Here is a 21,002-nt window from a genome sequence, read left to right on the forward strand (position 1 = left end):
CCTGATGTGTGAAAGAGGCCTAAGCCCTTTTTTTAGACGCTTGGTATCAAGTTGTCAAAATTGACAATTCTGACAATCAGCTAATCGTTCTTTGCCTTGGGGGAAGTAACTTGCGCAAATGTCATTGCTAATCCGGCCAAGCCCAAAAACAAAACTGGTGACTGTTATGTACGCGGGAACACGCGGAAGACAAGCACAGACCTTAGCCTTGAGTATTGGGGTGCCATATTTCTATTTTTTTCCTTTTGGTGGGTCCACCAGTGATTCATCAATGTTTGAAAAAGCTTTTTTTTTTTTAATTTCAAGTCTGTTTTAGGATAATTGACATTGCTGCAAGACTTCATGTTACCCAGTCACATGAGATTATGCCCTTGTAGCATGAGGCTGCCACCGGCCCAGTATACACAAGCCATTGCAATGTTGATTTCAGGGGGAAATCCACTTTTAGTTGTATGATCATAGCCCGGAGCAGAGTTGACATCCTTCGGCACTCCTGCTGTCCTAAACCTACAAATCCCAGTATGCCTTGACAGACTGTCAGGATATGCTGGGACTTGTAGTTTCAAAACAGCTGGAGTATCACAGGTTGTGCTGACTCCTGACATAGGAAAAGATTTTTATTTTACATGCATCAGATTTCTGACTCTATGGATACATCCATGTGCACAACTAGGTGTTTTTGGTGTGCTCGAAAAATGTTTTAGTCACCACGGCTGCAAGTCTCGCGGCTGTTAGGCAGTCCGTGCATGGCTCGCGGCTGTTAAGCAGTCCGTGCATGGCTTGCGGCTGTTAGGCAGTCCATGCATGGCTCGCGGCTGTTAGGCAGTCCGTGCATGGCTCGCGGCTGTTAGGCAGTCCGTGCATGGCTCGCGGCTGTTAGGCAGTCCGTGCATGGCTCGCGGCTGTTAGGCAGTCCGTGCATGGCTCGCGGCTGTTAGGCAGTCCGTGCATGGCTCGCGGCTGTTAGGCAGTCCGTGCATGGCTCGCGGCTGTTAGGCAGTCTGTGCATGGCTCGCGGCTGTTAGGCAGTCCGTGCATGGCTCGCGCCTGATAGGCAGTCCGTGCATGGCTCGTGGCTGTTAGGCAGTCCGTGCATGGCTCGCGGCTGTTAGGCAGTCTGTGCATGGCTCGCGGCTGTTAGGCAGTCTGTGCATGGCTTGCGGCTGTTAGGCAGTCTGTGCATGGCTCGCGGCTGTTAGGCAGTCCGTGCATGGCTCGCGGCTGTTAGGCAGTCCGTGCATGGCTCGCGGCTATTAGGCAGTCCGTGCATGGCTCGCGGCTGTTAGGCAGTCCGTGCATGGCTCGCGGCTGTCGAGCATCCGCGGGGACTCTAACATATTTTTCAAACACGCCGAAGTCACTCTGTTAGCACACGAGCATGCTCGGATAACACCTTATCCCATCCCAGCACGTTCACCCATCACTAATATTTATATAATAGAGCACAAGTATATTATTGTGTGACTGCAGGAAACAGATTGTAGGAGCAGATCAGCCGTCTGATCCGTCCCTGAAAAAGGCAGGATCCAGCTGGAGCCTCACGTTCTCAGCTGAGGATCAGGCCGATATTTGCATAAAGTCCTTTCCGAAACAATATTAATCTGGAGCGTCTCCACGGCCAGATACCTGGTAATCTAAAGAGAAGGTGGCAATATCTGATCTAGGGATTATCAGAAAGAATAGCAGATCCTTATCAGTTGATCCTGGAGCTAGTGTCGGAGATTGATTCTTGGCCTTGTATATAATTAGCATTGTAGGATCTAGACATATGAAAATGTCATTGGTACGGGTAGGAGAACAAAAAGGAGAGGTAACACAAGATTTAGATGGCAGATGTGGCAGTAAGGCCGGAGTCACACTGGCGAGGAATACAGGCGAGTGAGAGTTGCAAAAAGCACGCATTAGACACGGACAAATGATTTTCTATGGGGTCACTCGCACCAGCCGTATATTTCTCATCCGTATCCTACGCTCTGTGCCAATCGCAGCATGCTGCGATTGTCAGCGTACTACGCCCGTAGTACGCCAATGCAAGTCAATGGGTGCGCGAAAAATACGGATTACACACGGACCACACATGTGACTTGCGAGAAATACGCACCCGGTGTCTTTTAGCAAAGCCGGCAATTCGGGGCTCTATACAGTAAACTCACACTGACAGGTTTAAAAAAGAAACGAAAGAATAGATATAGACACATAGAATACACACATATATGCATTCTATGTGTCTATATCTATTCTTTGGTTTCTGTTTAGAAACCCTGTCATTGGGCTCCATTATATGTCCACTTTGCAAGGCGGCGAGAAAATCTCGCCATACGGATGCCATACGGATGCTTAGATGCCCAAAATACGCGACCACACCTTGATTACGGATGACATACGGAGCACTGTTTAGGGGCCATTGATCCGTATTACGCATGTAAAATACTGACCGTATTTTACGTCGGTTAGTGTGACCCCGGCCTTATACCGGGGTACCGGTGCCTGATATGGCTTTTATTTTACAGGACAAGATGTAGTTTTGATTGACACCCTTCACTTTACCATACAATCATGCAAATGGAGAAAAAATTTTAATTCCGCCAATGAATTTTAATTAACCTTCAGGTCTGAACGATTACAGCAATTCAAAGCATGTATGGGTTCCGGTTGTGTGTCATCCTCCTTAGGCTGGAGTCACACACAACGTGGAAAAAAATCGGTCCGATTTTGTAATGCTATAAACGCACAACTGTTTTCCGTATGTTGATCAGTATGTAATCTGTTTCAAGGGTGAGTGTACACAGTGCGGATTCAGTTGCGGATTTCTCCGCACAGATTTGCAGGTAAAACCGCAGGTAAAGAGACCTGCGGATTTGTCTGCAGTTTTTCCCTGCGGTTTAACACCTGGACAATGGAGCAGGTGTCAAACCGCTGCGTAATCCGCAGAAAGAATTGACATGCTGCGGATTTAAAACCGCATCAAATCCGCACGGAACAATCCGCAGAATGTGCACTGCAGTTTTGAAAGCCCATTGCTTTGCATTGTACTGTACAATGCCTGCGGAACTGCAGCAGAATCCGCAACGTGTGCACATGCCCAGAATGCGATTATGCGATTTCCTCGCATCTAAGGATCCGTGTGACATCCGTATGCCGTCCGTATGCCGAGATTTTTTCGTCGGCGTGCAAAATGGACATATAATGGAGCCCAATGACAGGTTAAAACACAAACGAAAGAATATATATATATATATATATATATATCATTTCATAGAGTTCTACGTAGCAGAATAGCTGCTAGATCAATTGCCGGCTTCTGTAAAATCCGTACAAAACCCAACATGAAATGGCACATGGTTTACATACAGTAAACCATTTCATTTATTTTTTTATATGTCTTTGACTAATAATTAGAGTAGGGTATGTGTGTAAAATTTGGGACATGTATGTCTTCAATTAAGGGGTTAATTCGTTGAAAAAAATTACGTGGGCTCTCGCCTCATTTTCTCAACCAGGCAGATATCAATAGCCTAGAGAGGGACTATTGTATTTTTTCTATAAGATGCGCCTTTTCTGGCACTTAGCCTCTCTATTCCCATTGCCCTGTAGCGGTGGCTAATGGGTTAATAATAATAATGGGTTAATATTACCTTGCTATTGGAAGGTGACATTGAGCCGGATTAATAATGGAGAGGTATCAGTAAGACACCTATCCATTATTAACCCTAGAATAGTAAAGGGTTAAAAAAACACCCAGACATTAAAAATAATTTTAAGGGAAGAATCACCCGAAGTTTTTGACCAAATTTGTTCATCTGCTAATCCAAAAAAATGCCATGGATCTGTAAAAAAAATAAAATAAAACAAAAAAGCAACAATATATGTATTGTTCTCCGCTGTTCTGTCAGGTCCCCCGCTGCAATCCATCAGAAGGGGTTAACTGGTTTACAACAGGAACGGTGATAATGCGACCAGCCCCGCTGTAAACCACTGCAGAATTAACTAGTTCATCTCTGCGCAGCCTCCCCGGCTGACCGGAGATGAACTAATAAGCCTGGGAAAGTTTCTGAACTTTTTCCCACGCTCATCAGTTCACCTCAGGTCAGCCAGGGGACTCCGCAGCCTCACTGACGTCAGCGGTAGTCACTGAGTCTGCGCGGAGTCCCCTGGCTGACCTGAGGTGAACTGATGAGCGTGGGAAAAAGTTCAGAAACTTTCCCAGCAAGGTGAATGAGATTCCTGAAATCTCAATCACACACTGCTTATTTTCTTCCTTGCAGATTTGAAGCGGTTTCATATCTTCAGAATGGTAATTTTCTCAGCATTTTTTTGCAGTTTTTTTTCATCTATTCTAATGATTGGGGAAAAAATGCATCAAGGAACGCTAGAAAAAAATTCCGCAAAAAGGCCACATTTTTCATGCAGTATTTTTCCTTCCAAAAGACACGTTTTTGATGCAGAAATGACTGCAAGAAATACATAACATGTGCACATACCCTAAGTGCATTTAAAAAGTACTATGCTTTCTAAAAAAAAAAAAAATAAATACGGTACATTTTGCTTTAGGTCCCCATTTTGAGATCCAAAACTTTATAATTTTTCTGTTGATGGACCTATATTTGGGCTTTTATTTATTTTTTTTTGTGCCGGGTTATAGATTTTAATGATACCAGTGTGGAGTACATACAGCATTTTGACTGTCTTTTTGTTCCACATACTGGAATTAACCCCTTATTACCCCACTTGCCACCGCTACAGGGCAAGTGGGAAGAACCGTGCAAAGCTCCAGAATAGGCACATCTAATAGATGCGCCTTTTCCGGGCAGTTGGGGGCTGCTGTTTTTATTCTGTGGGGGGCCAAGCTCAATGGCCCCTTCCCAACCTGAGAATATCAGCCCTCAGCTGTCAGCTTTAGTCAGGTTGGTTATCAAAAATAGGGGGGACCCCATGCCGTTTTTTTTTTTTTTTTTTTAAATTATTTCTTTAAATAATTTAAAGAAACAGCATGGGGATCCCTCTATTCTTGAGAACCAACCTTGATGAAGCTGACAGCAGAGGGATGCAGCCCCCAGCTGTAAGTTTCGTCTGGTTGGTTCATAAACTGAGGGGGACCCCACGTCGGGTTTTCATTCATTCTGCTCTCCTGCTCGCTGTTGCCGGCAGAGCAGGAGAGCTGAATGACAGCGGCGTTCAGCACCAGCCGCCATGAACAGCGCTTACTGTAGCGCTACTTCCCGGCGGCCATCCGTGTGGTCCTGATGCGGCTCATGTGTGGCACATGGTTGCCACACGTGTGGACCACAGAGGTACCACGTGTCCACATGGACACGGATAGCTTCGGTACTGTGTTTACCGCTACCGGAATTATCTGGACATGTGAAACTGACCTGAAGGAGGATTTTGGAGCTGATCCTCTTCAAAATCTTCTTCAAGAAACCATGTGAATCTAGCCTGTGATGTGGATTTTGTAGTGGATCCACCAAAAGACTTACGACAGAAAACTGTGTGAACGTCCCCTTATGTATCAGCGCTCCCTAACTCAACTAAATCTGTAGAAGTGAGAGAGAGAGGTGGCTGTCTTGCACATTTGGTGCCACTGATCTCTGGGGAGCGGTATGGAGATTGTATGGGCGTAATTTCAACTTGGTTTTCTTAGTTTCCTCTAACATGGTGGATTCTTTCAGCCTGAAACAATACTCATAGTTTTTAAAGGGTGCATCAATGAGAGCCAGAAAACTGTTGCTTTGTCTAAGTGCAAACATAATCTTTTATGTTTATTTTTTTTATATTTTTACTTTTTTTTTGCTCTGTGACCTGCTTTTATAAGGCATTACACTGTGCTGCCATAAACCTATGACTGTTTTCGTGGTCCATTGCACGTGCATTCATGGCTTTTGGGATTAGGGTTCCTAGTAAGTTTACAACTACAGTATATGGATTTGGTAACTAATTTATACAACGTATTGGAATAACATCACTGGTCCCAACATATTCATGATGGATGTTGGTACATCTGCCATATTGTATCTACATCTACTGTGACATTTAGTACAGGATGTTATTATTTTTTTTATGCTAATCTTCATCCTATTTTGTTTATCTCTCTGTGCAGGATGCTTAGGAGAAGTAAATGCTGTATTATTCCACAGCCTGGCATTGTGTTACTTCCAGAGAATGTTCACAGCAAGGACCGGATCCGTCACCGTCCATGATCTCCTAATATCAGGTTATTCATACACTTGATGAGACTCCATTCCGTCTGGACTTAATGCACTGCGATACCTTTTACTCTCAGCTGTCTCCCAAGATGTGGTGTTTTGGGGTTACCATCCTGTCTACGTTACTGCTGCCTGCTGTGGAAGCTCACAGTTTGTTCACTTGTGAGCCCATCACAGTGCCTAGATGTATGGGAATGTCCTATAATGTGACCTTTTTTCCAAACCTTTTGGAACACTACGACCAAGCAATCGCAGCTACGAAAATGGAGGTAAGTGTCATTGGTAACAATATTGGTAAATACAAGCAATTTTTCAATTTTCTGCTGGTTGAAATTTTCAGCCGTTCTTAATATATTAACTGTTTTCTTTTGTTTCCAGCTCGTTGTCTTGGAGACCCGACCACTGCTGCTAGATAGCACAAAACTGAGCTTGTAGGCACTGTTTTGAAGCTGGCCAGGTTTGCCGGAGCGCACTCTTGTCTCCTAATCCCGGCCAACCTCAGCTGAGTGCTTACAAGCTGGAAAGCAACAGTGGTCGGTCTCCTAGGCAACGAGCTGCAAAGAAAAATGTTAATATCCCAAGAAGGTCTGCAAATTTTATTAAGTTGTAAATTGCAAAATTGCTTGTTTTAACAAGCATGATCTGACCATATCCATTAATAAAGATGGGAATAACCCTTTAAAAAAACAAACATTTTTGAGTCACCATGCTAATTATTTTCAGATCTACCATTGAGTTGCATAGAATAGAGGTGTGCATGTTTGTCCTCTGTCTCAAATGACTCCTCAAGCACAGAGGTCTGGGGTTCTTCAATCAATCAGTTGAGCCCCCACCAATCTATTGGGATTTGTAAAAGAAAAAAAAATGCCTTTATAAAGCTTTTATTAAATGTGTTGTCACCTTCAAGATAATGTAATATTTTCAGCAGGAAATTTGCCCACTTTTGCCATCCAGAGGACCCAGGGTGAATATTTTCTCTCTGGTTCTTTTGTTTCCCATGGATCATTCCTCTGTATCCAGGGCCGGACTGGCCGTCTGGCAATTCTGGCAAATGCCAGATGGGCCTGTGCCAATTGTGGGCTTCTCCTTCACTCCAGCGACATCCTATTTGTTCTATTTCGAGTCCTGCTCTGGGCAGAGAATAACTCCAGTGGTGACCTGACCTCAGCTTCAGCAGCATAGTGACAACATGGTGACAATTCTGCTCAGGTGAGGTCTGCAGATTATATGCACCTTCACTTCCTAGTTACAGGGCCCTGTAGGTTTGGATTTCTTTTTCCCTTAATAATAAAGACCTTCATTTAAAAACTTCATTTTGTGTTATCTTTGTCTAATATTTAACTTTGTTTAGTGGTCTGAAATATTTAAGTGTGACAAACGTGCAAAGGAATTAGAAATCAGGAAGAGGGCAAACACTTTTTCACATCATTGTATCTAGAGAAATCCAAAAATCGACCAGTATATATCACATTCACTTCATATCAAGTGGGCCTGTGTGCTCTCAAATGCCAGGACTGAATTTGAGTCCCAGTCTGACACTGTCTGAATCTGATCCATTGCCCTTCATTAAGTTCTGAAAGTAGGTATATTCTTGGTGTACTACATGTGCATAGCTGTTCCCAAAGAAGATAAGCGTGCAGTACTGTTATGAAAAAAGTTACCCCCCCCCCCACCAACCCCCATCTAATATTTTGTAATTGGTAATCACATTTCCCTGGTCCATAGATTACATTAGAATGGAAAAGTAATAATATACCCAATTTAATATTCTTTTTTTTTGGGGGGGGGGTAATTTCTCACATAGGATAGGATTAATTTTCTCTAATGCAGACCTCAAACCCATCTCCCACTAGAGATCTAATGTTTATTCACACCTAAGGATTGTAATTAGGTATTTAAGATGACCTATGGCTCCATAGGTCCTATCAGGGCATATTGGTACCATAGAGGGGGTCCTCACTGACAGAGCCCTACTGTAATCTCCAGAGTTGAGATCTCATAAGAAAAAGCAGGTACGGCTCTGGCCTACGCAATTTGAGAGGTACTTTGTAAAGGGAGCCTCTGTACACCTTAGACTACCGTTAGCCAAACCCACTAATATTAACAGGATCGGCGGATAATCTAATGTGCTTTGGGGCATACAACTCTTCCCCGACAGATGATGTTGGGAGAGATAAAGATCCAGCATGTTTGATTTTTGGGCTGCCGATCACCGCCATAGATGTCTTCCAGTAGCTCTCTCAAAAAGAACGAGCGCACAACAGAGTGAGCCCACCTATGTATGTGAGTCGGGTGAGACAGCTGCCAGCCGAACCATTGGTCAGCCGACAGTATATGGGGGTCTTCTCTCTAAAGAAATTACAGCCAGACAAAAAGCATCTATCAGGAGAAAGACCTTGGACAGCGGTTTTGGGGGAAGGGTTGTCTTGATGAAATATTATTATGGTTATGGTATTTTGTCTGCTAAAATCCAGGGTAAAGATTTCTGTGTTGTTGTATCAGGCAGGAAAGTCTGCTTTGACATGTTTCGCTTTTTCTTGGCTCTTGCAAATATATGAGAAAATGATAGGGAGTTGATTATTTTCATTCTTGGCTGCATTTTGTCTGTTCAGTGTATCCCTGTGACAGTCGGTGCTCTGCCATCAAATATGTACTTTAGATTAAATAAAGTGGAACTAGGTTTGGGAAAATCCCATGAGTACGGGGACCAGCGGACCTAACAAAGTTTGTTGTGGTTTTGTTTTTTTATTATCTGTGTGAAATTAAAATGAATGGTTTCTCTCCGGGGTCTAGTTTGAAAAAGTGTCTCTAGTTCTTGTTCGTTTATTATTATTATTATTATTATTATTATTCCTGAAGTTCCTCTTTAGTATTTATTTATTTAAATTTGCCATATGATTCCAAAGACATGGGCCAATTAGTGAAAATTTATATGGTCTTTACTAGGAGCAGACACACAGAGACCCAAGAGGTCATGGGGCCACTCTACCACCTCCAAAGCAGCTTCTTTTACAGACACGTTACTAGACTGCAAAGGGCCCATATACTTAGTTTTTGCACAAGGGCCTTCTTCTACCTGTGTCCGCGCCTGTGACACATTACAAAGCGGGCAAAGCTCACAGGATTCTATTGGGGGGGCGCATTTAGTCTGCTGTGCGTTATTACATTATTACTCTGCAAGCACTGTCCCCCTGGAAAAGACCATAAGAAGTACCACTAAATAACAAGGGCCCATATATATGGAATTATATGATTTAAAAACAAAAAATGAATACTTCGGGAAGAGAAGGGAGCAAAATAGAAGCCAAAACTAGCCTCTTTTGACTTGGTAACTGGTCCTCTTCAAGGGGTTGTCCACTCTACACAGACTCCTTTTTGTTAGAAAATCTCCTGGCTATAAACCGATTTCAGGGAATCCCTTGGAAAATCTGTAGCGGAACTCTGCAGAGAAGGTTTAATTCTCCTGTAGTGCCATAACAGGGAAACCAGAGAATTACATAGTTCCCAATAAATTTAGTGGGCTGTGTCCTCCAAGCTCTTGGTAGCCCCTCACCAATATGGAGATTGGGAAACTGGCCACTATTAGAATTTCCCTATTTTCAAATTTCAGCAACCTATTAAAGTATATTTTACTCTCAGAAGCCACTTTATTATTACGACTCGCTCTCTACTTGACGTAAACTCGTATGAAAGGCCTTTTTATCATCTAAGTTATTCTTCTCCACTGAGTCATAAATCAGAGGAAATTTTCTCTTTCCCATTTCTTGGAGTCAATATTTTGACCTGCTTGTCACTGAGTTGTTGGAAGTCCTTTTATTCCCGTCTCTCAGTGAAGGCTTTTTCTCGTCTCGGTCTTTCGATAAGGCTTGTCTTGTTTGGAATGTTTGGCCTTGTAGACTGAAGCTTTGTTCTGCGGCTTGCAAGATGAAACAGCGTTCTTTAGTCTGGCGCGGAGCCATAGAAAACAATGGCATTTCCACGGCAGTGCTCACTGGTTTCATCAAGCGCAGGAACTCTCGGAGATACTGTATCACTTGGAGGTTTACTCGACCTGAATAAAACATTTTTTTTTTTCTTACTGGAGTCAGTAGCAGAGACAACATCACTAAGGTCATTTATTAGTGATTAGTGCATGTTTTGTATTGTGCAAAATTATTGCGACCCATCCCCCCCACTTTCCCTGTTTCCAACACCACCCCCACTTATTTTCCATCACAGGTTGTGACACCTTTTTATACTGTAATTGCTAATACATTTTACTCATTGTTCTTGTTGTTTGTCGCCTGCAGCATTTTCATTGCTTGTCAGCCTTGGCGTGAGAGCAGCTGCTTACTATGTACATACGAATAGGCCATGTGAAGCGGCTTTTACATTTTCAGTTATTGTTGCTTCTATAGCCTGAGAATAATGGGGTCATCCTCTTCAGACCCCCACCAATCAAAGTGATGGCTTATACCCCCTAAGGCTGGTTTTACACTTACCGTGTTTTTGTGGCCCCCAATGGCTTTCTATGAGGCCGCAAAATCAGCCCGCAAAAATTCCACGGTGTGCCGTACGGCCGTGAGAGCCGTTTTTGCGGCCGTGATAAAAGATCGAGCTTGCTCGATCATTTATATGGCGTACGGACACGGCCCCCATTGTAACCAATGGGGCCACAAAGACAAAAGGAAATTTTGTTTATGCGGCGCGCTGTCACTTCCGGTTTTGCGGAACGCCGTTTTTTTTTCCAATAATAATTTTATTTCTATAGCGCCAACATACTCCGCAGCACTTTACTATTTCCATTGTATTGGAAAAATGAAAAACGGCGCTCCACAAACTTTTTTGCGGCCCGTTATTGCGGCAGACCACAAAAAATGCGTCGATACGGCCCGCAAAAAAAAGCGGCAAGTGTAAAACCAGCCTAAGAAAGTGGCCATTTTGTGAATTGTGATTGCTACCTACTGTAAAACCCACTATTGGCAATATAGAACTTCATTTAGAAAAAGTGAAACCAAAACAATTTGTTGCTTATAGCAACCAATCAGAGCTCTGCTTTCATTTGGTAAACTGCTCTGGTAAAATGAAAGCAGCAACTGTGGTTGCTATGGGTAGCTAAGGGTACGGTCTTTATGTGCCAGTGATTGAGGCTATAAATTTCCAATTGTTTTTAATTAAGTTTTTTTTTTTTGCACTGTTTGACTTCTATAGACTCTGTGCAGCACTGTCAATTGCTTGCTTTGAAATGAGTTAAAGAGGTTGTTCACTTTTCAGAAAGCGGACCCCAAACTGTGTAAATTATGTAGGGGAATGGACTGACATGTGGACCTGTCTGATGGAAAAAGGCAAATGTAAATGTGCAGTGTACAATGCTTTATCGTAATTTGTATACATGTGTTGTAGTTAGAGACAGCGAGTTTTGGCCACTTCAGGGAGACAGGACTGTAAGAAAAGGACCTAACAGCAGCTGAAGTTAGGAAACGCAAAATCATGGTGGGTGGAGTTACGGGGACTAAGTAGGGGAATTCCAGAGAAAGGGAATAAAAGGAGGGAGAATCCCAGGGTTAGGATGGGGGTGGCCCTGACAGGACAGCTGCAGACAGAGGACGCTGTTATGATTGGGTCACCGAGGAGGAAAGCAAGACCAACCTAAGCCACAGAAAACCAGAGAGGTTGGTAACTAAGCGGATTGCAGACCCCTGATCCTATCCACACAACTAGCAGTAGCCGTGGAGCATACCTACGATGATCCTAGATGCCTCGACACAGCTGGAGAACTAAATAAGCCTAAAGCAAGAAAGGGGAAATCTAAACTGCCCCAGAGCAGACCCCAAAGGAATAGATAGCCCCCAAACATATATTGTCGGTGAGACAAGATGAAAACACAAACGCAGGTAGGAAAATAGACTGAGCAAACGATGGGGCCCACACTAACTAGACAGGACAGGAAAGGAAAGACTCTGTCTGCAATCATGCAAAAAACCCTGGAAAAATGCCCAACACATCTGATAGAAAAATACTGAAGTCACTAGACTTCGCCCACTATATCAGCACTCTGGTATGTTCTGAAAGCAGAACAAAAAGAGGCCAATCTAATAAGGGACAAAAACAAACTGGCACAAGCAGTAACATAAGGATGGAAATTCAGCACAGCCCCAGCCAGAGCTGGCTGAACACACAAAACTGAAATAGACAAAACCAGATCAAAATGAGAACAATAGCAAAAGAACACTTAGCTGAGCATGCAGGGACTGAGCTGGAAACTAAGACATCAGGAGGCAGGAAAAAATCACCAGCAGGGATAGAGGGAGTCGGCTGTCTTAAATCCAGTCAGAAACTCCAGATCTCCAGTCATCCTCCTCATTATCAGGTGGCAGGCCTCTGTTAATTAGATCAGCTCCATTACCTCCAGTAACCACCAGAGGGAGCTCGGAAAGAGAACTCGCGACCCCTGTCAATATAACCAGCTCCACTACCTTCACTAGTAACCAGAGGTAGGCCAGAAAGCGAATTCACAACAGGACGCTGGACACCGAAGAGGCAGTAGGTGTCGCAGTAGACGGACGGGCTCGACTAGGGAAAGCGCTGTGGCCGACGACTTAGACAGGCACAGTGAAAGAACCTAAGAGCCGTTGCATCGGGAAGGAGAAGGAGGAAGTGACAGGTACCAAGGCCAGTGTGCAGGAGCTGTCGTTTGTTGCGGATGTCGGAAAAGACCCCAAATAAAGGGGACCTGATTCAACTTTCATCTGCTTCTGACTCCAGTCTTTTCGTGGTGCATAAAAAGGGACCACCCCCCAGTCGGCACACGATCCTACAGTTACACAAAATGAAGAAAAACCTCAGCAGGTACTCTCTCTTCCTGGGTCCCGCTCCGGTTCCCCACCGCTGCTTTGGTCCCGGTGTTTTGACTACAGCGGTGACATGTAAACAACGGGGATCGGCACTCTTGCCAATCACTGAGCTCCGTGCTCGTGCACTAAATGTGAATGCGCGTGACAGTGAGCTCAGTGATGCGATGTCATCGCGGTAGTCAAAGCCCCAGGACTAGAGCAGTGGTGGGGAGCGGGTACTGGACCCAGATCGCACCCTTTGTACCAATGGATGGGGGGAAGTTGCCTTCGACCTGTTGTGGCCTCCATTCGCCACTAATGGATCGATCGCATGATGTAATTGTAAGAATTTATAAAATTCACAATGTGACAAATCAAAATCAGACTGCAGTGCAGAAAATAATTTGTGTTCACCATTAGTGCAGATACAATATGTTCTATATATCGCACCCCCTTAAATTCCCTATAAATCGCCATTTTCATAACCATGTCCACATGTGTATTTCTGGAGGAGTATATAGGATTGTTTCCACCCCACAGTCCTGTGCCGATCCCTAAATGCGTCTTGTTACATTCTACACTTCTTAGTTAACATTCAGCTTGTGCCATTCATCAGCCTTCAGGAGAGCTGCAGCCGGGAATGATTTCACGCCATTCAGTTCGTTGCCAACCAACTGTGAAGGAATGTGCTAATGTTTGTTCAGATACCAGGATCGATCTGCAGATCTTAAAGCGACATTTTTTCCCCTTTTAGGGGTTTTTAAGTTGATTATAAAGGTAGCGCTGCCTGCAAAATTATTGTAGTATTATGCTTCGTTCATGAAGCGGGTGACTTTGTTATAGGGACCCCAACTAGCGTCATTACTACTGTGCACCTGTGACATCTAACAGGGCATAACTTGGAGTGCTCTCAGTTTGCTACTGCTCTGTGAAGTAACAGAGTCAGGTACTTAGCAGTCTGTTCACACCAAGTGACATTTAACTCGGTGTGATTACGGTGCTTTCTCGCAACTACGCTCCGCCATTGTTTCCTAGCTGCGCTTTCTCCATCACCGCACGGTGGACCCCGGGTTGCGATCGCACCCTATCATAATTTATATTTGGTGCGATCCGCAAACCCTAACAACACATCTGATCAAAATCAGACCTGTGAATTTGTTTTTTTCATTTTTCTTTGTTTTTTTTTTTTAATCTTTTTTTATTTTTCTTATGTGGACTGATGGGAACATGCCCATATACTATAATGAAAAACACTGGTGTGATTACATTTGCCGATCCGTGGTCATTAATCAATTTGACAACCTATATAGACAGACGGACCGAGCTCCAACATGCACAGAACGATTGTTAATACGATCTTTAAGCAAGCGTATCGCATCGGATGTGACCCCGGCCTAAGGCTACGTTCCCACTGTGAGCTTTTGGTGCGTTTTTTGACTCTGCATATTTTTGCTGTGACAAAAACTCAGACTTACAATTCCTGAAAAGTGGATGGGATTTATAGAAATCTTGTGTCGGCGTGAACTGATCTGTGGTGCGGGTTTTCTCTTGCGGGTATGCTGAGTATTATGTGCGGATTTTCCCCATCGACTTGCATTAGATGCGGAAAAGCCTCAGGTAAAAAAAAAACATGCATTTCCACAGTGGAAATGCATCAGAAACGCATGAAATCAACACCTAACTATATCCATAAAGTTTTGTAAAAGCCAAATATTAGGAAGAATAAAGAACAAATCAGCTTTATTTAAAGCATGACACCAAAAAAAGATAAAAATGCAATGAGAAAACGTAAGTAACATAAATTAACTAATAGCGTAAATTCTGTAGCGTCAAAAAGTAACATAGCCATAAGGTATGTACACACGGTGTGTTTTCTTTTTTTTTTCCCCCTCTGGCGTATTATAACTGAAGCAAGCCTGGATACAATGCTTTAAAAGCACCTTTTCTAAGCCTCAAGTGATCTGCGTTGCGTGTTTCAAATCTGCAGCATGTCAATTTCTCTTGTGAGAACGCTGAGTTTTACATCTAAAAACTGTATGGGGACTAAGGTGCAAAAGACCATTGGGTGATACCTTTTTTGAATACGAGGAAAATAAAAGAAAGGTGCCCACCTAAGCAGGTTGTGTGCAGGCATAACTCCTATGCACGCGCCTCGTGGCTGGGGGATGATCACCTACAGGACAGTTGACGAGTTTGGACGATAACACGATATTGGACTGCGCTGGTGGAATGAAGAATTCTTAGAACAAAGATGGGTTGAATAGTTTTTATTTCCAAAACGGGTTTCTTGCTGGACTAGTGTCTTTTTCAAGTGAAAAAATACAATTGCATGCATGATGATCTCTTGCTAATAAAACACTGATTGTATTGAAACTACACATCCACATCTTTTCTCCTATGTTGTGCGGCTCTCAGAATATACAGCTAAAACCATTCCTTTGCAGTATGACATGTAGTCTGGTGTGAGATACCAGGGTAGGGTGAGTTTATGATATGCGCTGCTAATTTTAACACCATCCAAATGATCTCCGGAAAAAAGTGGTTTAATGTCAACGGCGCGTTTCAGAGTCCATCTGACTCCTTCCTCAGAACGACCACAAAGTCAAAGTCTAGTCCTGATGTAGCATCTCAGTGCTTCCCTGTTCCTAGTCTGTTTATGTGTAGTCCTGCACTGTGACCATACACCAATATCAAAATGGAAAGTTTGCCAAAAAAAAAATGCCCCCATCCCCACCTCTCTATGGAATGGCTCATGAATGCCGTGGGTGTAGCGACCCCACACCAAGCATTTGTCAACATTGCCACATTCGATTTCTTTTTATACATGTTGCTGTCAAGCAGTTGTAGTATGGGAAGAGCCATCATGTATACTAGGTGCTACTATGTCAGGGTGGGGCTTACTTGCACAGCAGGTCAATTGCCCCAAGGCTGAATGAGATGTGTGACCTGAACACTGTCGAGGCGCAGTAACAAAATACACTTACTGTGTAAATTACTGTGCATACAAGCTGTCTATACGCCCCCATACTTACCTAGAATCATATGAGTTTGGAGTTGTAGATATCCATTAGGCCCACACCTGTAATTTTAAAGCTCCTGGGTCTAAATGCACAATCAGTCCTCACATCCTCCATCCACCATGTCCTAACGATACTGCCTTCACTCCTAGCAGAGTAGCCTTTGGGCCACATCAGGCCCCTGGGCCTGGGTTCTTCTGCTAAAGATGGCAATATGACGATGAACGATCCATTGGTCAACAGCGATCTCTTCGGACTCTGACCATACACATGAGCGTTCATGAATATTTCACATGGAGGGAGAAGAAGGCCCCAGCGCAAAATAAAACCTGAGTCAATTAGCTTTGTTCACCCTGTGGCTAGTCCCCTGGTTAGTGCACGGCCATCTTATGTTTTCATACAAGCTCCTATTTGCACGAAGAATTAATGTGGCCCCATTACAAGTCTATAGGGTCATACTGTATCTTTTCCATATGCATCAAAATTTATACAGAGGCACAAAGGGTTTTTTTGTTTTTTGTTTTTTTTTAAATCTCAGATTCATATGAAAACTATTTTATTTTTTTTACTTTGTCACACGTACACATTCATTTTAGGGAATCTTTCCACATGGGTGCAGAGTGCTGGGGTCTTATGCTGATGAACAAGAGCTGGGCCTGTCATATTGGGAGACGGCAGTCTTGCTTATCATCAGTGACATTATATGGGTTGTCTGGTTACCAATTTTCAAGAGAGAAATCCTTCTTCAGCACCCTTATAAATCAGTTGGAAAAGCTACAAAGAGCCTTCTTTCTCTCAAGTACTCGTCTGTTAATGAGTTACATAGAAAGCCCACCGATTTCAGTAGGAAATGTGTAATACTTTCCCACCTGCGGGGGTGCTGCAGATAAATGGAGCACTTTTTTTTTTCTTTGTCTTCTACTTTGCTGGTTTCCCCCTTAGATTTTAAATGATTGGTGGGCATCTTGAGATCAGGACATCCTGTGATTAGCTTATAGTAGGGTAAACTTCTCCTTCAACCAAAAACTGTGCTTTTGACATTAGAAGGAAGCTGTAAACCACAGGGTTGTCCCTATCCACGAAATAAGTGATAACTTGCTGATTGATGGGTGTTCCACCTTTGAGACCCACACCCAGGGCCGGTTTTAGACAAAGTGGGGCCCTAGGCAAAAGTTTAAAGTGGGGTCCCAAATGCTAACATTGTAAAATCACACATTTAGGTTATATTACATGATGCGGATACAGTTGGTGGAGGGGCCTGGAGCCAGTGCTGGCACTGGCCCCCATATTCAGGGGCCTTATGTCGGCCAACGGGTCTGCCATTATTAGCAATACACAGGAGACTTGCAAGGGTCAGAAAAGATTGTCTTGGGCCCCCCAAATAGTTGTCCCCCAACCCCCTCTTAATTTTTTTTTAACACAGCAGGGCTCCCAACTTTCCTGGATCCAGCGGCAGAGTCCCGATTTTGACACTCCCACCTGCTATCCCGGCCGGGATTGTAGTTTTCCCGCACTGCGAATCAGCCGCCACGCTCACCTGTCCTTTCAAAAGGGGCTGTGTACCGATTGCCATACAATTCCCTCTATGCACAGCACATTCCAGAACAGAAGCCCTCCCTGGATCACGTGACCAGTCATATGACTGTGATCTCATCCTATGTAACACCAGAGATAGCAGTGATAACTCTCTTGAGAACAGGTAATGTAGTAGTTGTCAAATGTCACCTGCAGTCCTACTGTATGTAACACTTACTCTGAAACGCTATGGCTATGTTCACACGCATTTTTTTCAGTAGCCAAAACCTGTTCTATTGGCAGTAAAAATGTTGTGTTCAAAACACCTGTTTTTCAGCTTGTTTTCTGGTGTTCTTTACACTTTTTTCAGCTTTTTTTTAAAGTGAGGATGTTTGCTTTGTCTACAGTATGTTTAAGGCCACATTCACACGTTGATTATTTGGTCAGTATTTCACATCAGTATATGCAAGTCAAAACCAGGAGGGTGAGAATCCAGAAGTGGTGACGTGTTTCTATTATACTTTTCCTCTGATTGTTCTGCTGTTTCTGCATTACAAATACTGATGTGAAATACTGACCAAATACTGAACGTGTGAACGAGACTTAATTCACCAAAACCACTTAAAAATTGCAGCAAAAAATGCCGTTGCAATATCTGCAGCTTTCTTTTTATTCTTTCTTTGCTTTCTACAGTTGAAAACACACTGAAAGAAGTGACACGCTGCAGATTTAAAAAGCGCTACAGTTCTGAAATTCAGTCAAAAAAAAACAAGTGCATGCAGGAGATTTCGGAAATCTCATATGTTTCATATACAGCTTTTTCTTCTGCAAATAAGAAGTTTACAGCATTTTATAGCACAAGCAAAGACTGAGATTTTCAGAGATCTCCGCACACCCTTTTATTTTCTACTGACTGAATTTCACAACTGCAGCGTGTTTTTATATCCACAGCGTGTCACTTCTTTCAACAATTTTTTTCACCCGTAGAAAGCATTGAAAAAGTTTTAGAAAAGCCGCAAATGTCGCAACGTTGTTTTTCGCTGTGTTTTTGGTCAATAAAACTAACTTTATTAAACATGTACTGTAGACAAAATGCATACTGTAAAACAGAGGCGTATCTGGGGGGGGGGCAGCCGGGTCAGTTGCCCCGGGCGCCGCCGGCAGGGGGCGCAGTCGGGCCGCCCAATGCGGCGGTCCACAGTGTCTCCCCTGGTGACGGCTGCGTTCCGCCGGGTCAGAGCAACGTCAGCAGCGTGATCAGGTCATGTGATCACGCTGCTGACGTCACTCCCCGGCACCCAGAGCGAACGCTGGTGCTAAGTGTGCTCCAATGTGGAGCTGAAGAACCACCGAAGATGGGAGATGTGGGGGGGTTAATGAGTGGGGATGGGGGTTAATGTGTGGGGGGTTAATAAGCGGGGATGGGGGTTAATGTGTGGGGGAGGTTAATGAGTGGGGATGGGGGTTAATAATGTGTGGGGGGGTTAATGAGTGGGGATGGGGGTTAATGTGTGGGGGGGGTTAATGAGTGGGGATGGGGGTTAATGTGTGTGGGGGTAATGAGTGGGGATGGGGTTAATGTGTGGGGGGTTAATGAGTGGGGATGGGAGTTAATGTGTGGGGGATTTGGAGTGGGGGGTACATAATGTGTTAGGGGATTTGGGAGTAGGGACAGGGGGTTATTGAGTAGGGATGGGGGATACTTAATGTGTGGGGGGATTTGGAGTGGGGATGGGGGTTAATGAGTGGGGATGGGGTTAATGTGTGGGGGGATTTGGAGAGGGGGTACATAATGTGTGGGGGGATTTGAGAGTAGGGACGAGGGGTTATTGAGTGGGGATGGGAGGGTTATTTAATGTGTTGGGGGATTTGGAGTGGGGATGGGGGGTTATTTAATGTGTGAGGGATGTGGAGTGGGGATGGGGGTTATTTAATGTGTGTGGGGATTTGGAGTGGGGATGGGGGTTATTTAATGTGTGAGGGATTTGGAGTGGGGATGGGGGATTTAATGTGGGTGGGGGGATTTTGAGTGGGAATGGGGGGTTATTTAATGTGTGTGAGGGATTTGGAGTGGGGATGGGGGGTTATTTAATGTGTGTGAGGGATTTGGAGTGGGGATGGGGGATTTAATGTGGGTGGGGGGATTTGGTGTGGGGATGGGGTGTTATTTAATGTGTGAGGGATTTGGAGTGGGGATGGGGGATTATTTAATATGTGAGGGATTTGGAGTGGGGATGGGGTTATTTAATGTGTGTGAGGGATTTGGAGTGGGGATGGGGGATTTAATGTGGGTGGGGGGATTTGGAGTGGGGATGGGGGTTATTTAATGTGTGAGGGATTGGGGAATGTGTGTGAGGGATTGGGGATGGGGAGATTTAATGTGGGGAGATTTGAGTACGCAAAATGAAGAGTATGTATGAGGAAACAGTATGGGGGATGGGTGCAGACAGTATGGGGAGCGAACGGGTTAATGTATGTGGACACAGTATGGCGAGTGAGGGAGATGGGAAGTGAGCAGACAGTATGGGGAGTCAGGGGTATGTGTGAGCAGACAGTATAGAGAGTGAGAGGGTAAATATACGAGGAGACAGTATGGCGAACAGAGGGATGTTAGAGGAGACAGTATGAGGAGGGAGGGGAATAGTGTGAGGCGACAGTATATTGCAGACATTTTTATTCAGGAGCATTATAATGACACTTCTATCTTTAAGGGCGTCGTGTGGAGATTTGCTGCAGAAGACCGGAGAAGATGGAAGTCTGCAGAGACGGCTGTGGATGAGAAAAATCATCATGGGGTCTGGACAAGAAGAAGAAAAGGAGAACAACTGTAGAGACGACTTCATCTATAAGGTACCTGGATGTAAATGTTATTTGTGATGCTGAATAATTCTCATGTTTTTATTTGATAGGAGCATTAAAGGGGTTGTCCAGGTGTGTGCTGAGTCTGCAGTCATTCTATGTGACTGCAGACTTCTGAATTCTCACAGTGCTTACTGAATGCTGTTAGGATTCTCTCATGCCGGTAATTTACATACCGTATATACTCGAATATAAGTCGAGATTTTCAGCCCAAAAAATTGGGCTGAAAGTCCCCCTCTCGTCTTATATTCGAGTCATATACAAAGGGGGTCAGAGGGGTAGGGGGGGCGGGGGTGTCAGGTCATACTTACCCGTCCTGACGCTGTGTCTTGAGCCCCCAGCTTCTCCCCATGCTCTCTCTTCCTGCCTTCAGCGGTCACGTGGTGCCGCTCATTAAAACTCATGAATATGCGCATATTAATGAGCGGTATCATAAGACCGCTGAATGCAGGAAGAGAGAGCGCGGAGAAGCTGGGGACTCAAGCGACAGCATCAGGACGGGTAAGTATAGCGATACTCACCTGTCCTGCGTCCATGGCTGCTTGCTGCTGTCTGTCATCGGTCAGTGACTTCAGACAGCAGAGGGCGCGGTGACG

At 44.2% G+C, this 21,002-nt stretch overlaps 1 protein-coding gene across 1 annotated transcript in view; it reads left to right on the forward strand.

The window, feature by feature from the left end:
* Positions 1–21,002, forward strand: part of FZD6 (frizzled class receptor 6) — a 91,685-nt gene that overhangs the window by 17,196 nt on the left and 53,487 nt on the right. The window contains exon 2 of the mRNA XM_073590107.1: positions 6,098–6,472. Within this exon, the coding sequence (XP_073446208.1) occupies positions 6,254–6,472 (219 nt within the window). The 5' untranslated portion in view covers positions 6,098–6,253. The remainder of the gene's footprint in view (positions 1–6,097; positions 6,473–21,002) is intronic.

The sequence above is a fragment of the Dendrobates tinctorius genome, unplaced genomic scaffold (genome assembly GCF_039654945.1).
Source record: "Dendrobates tinctorius isolate UK_male_01 unplaced genomic scaffold, ASM3965494v1 ptg000116l, whole genome shotgun sequence".
Taxonomy (NCBI): domain Eukaryota; kingdom Metazoa; phylum Chordata; class Amphibia; order Anura; family Dendrobatidae; genus Dendrobates; species Dendrobates tinctorius.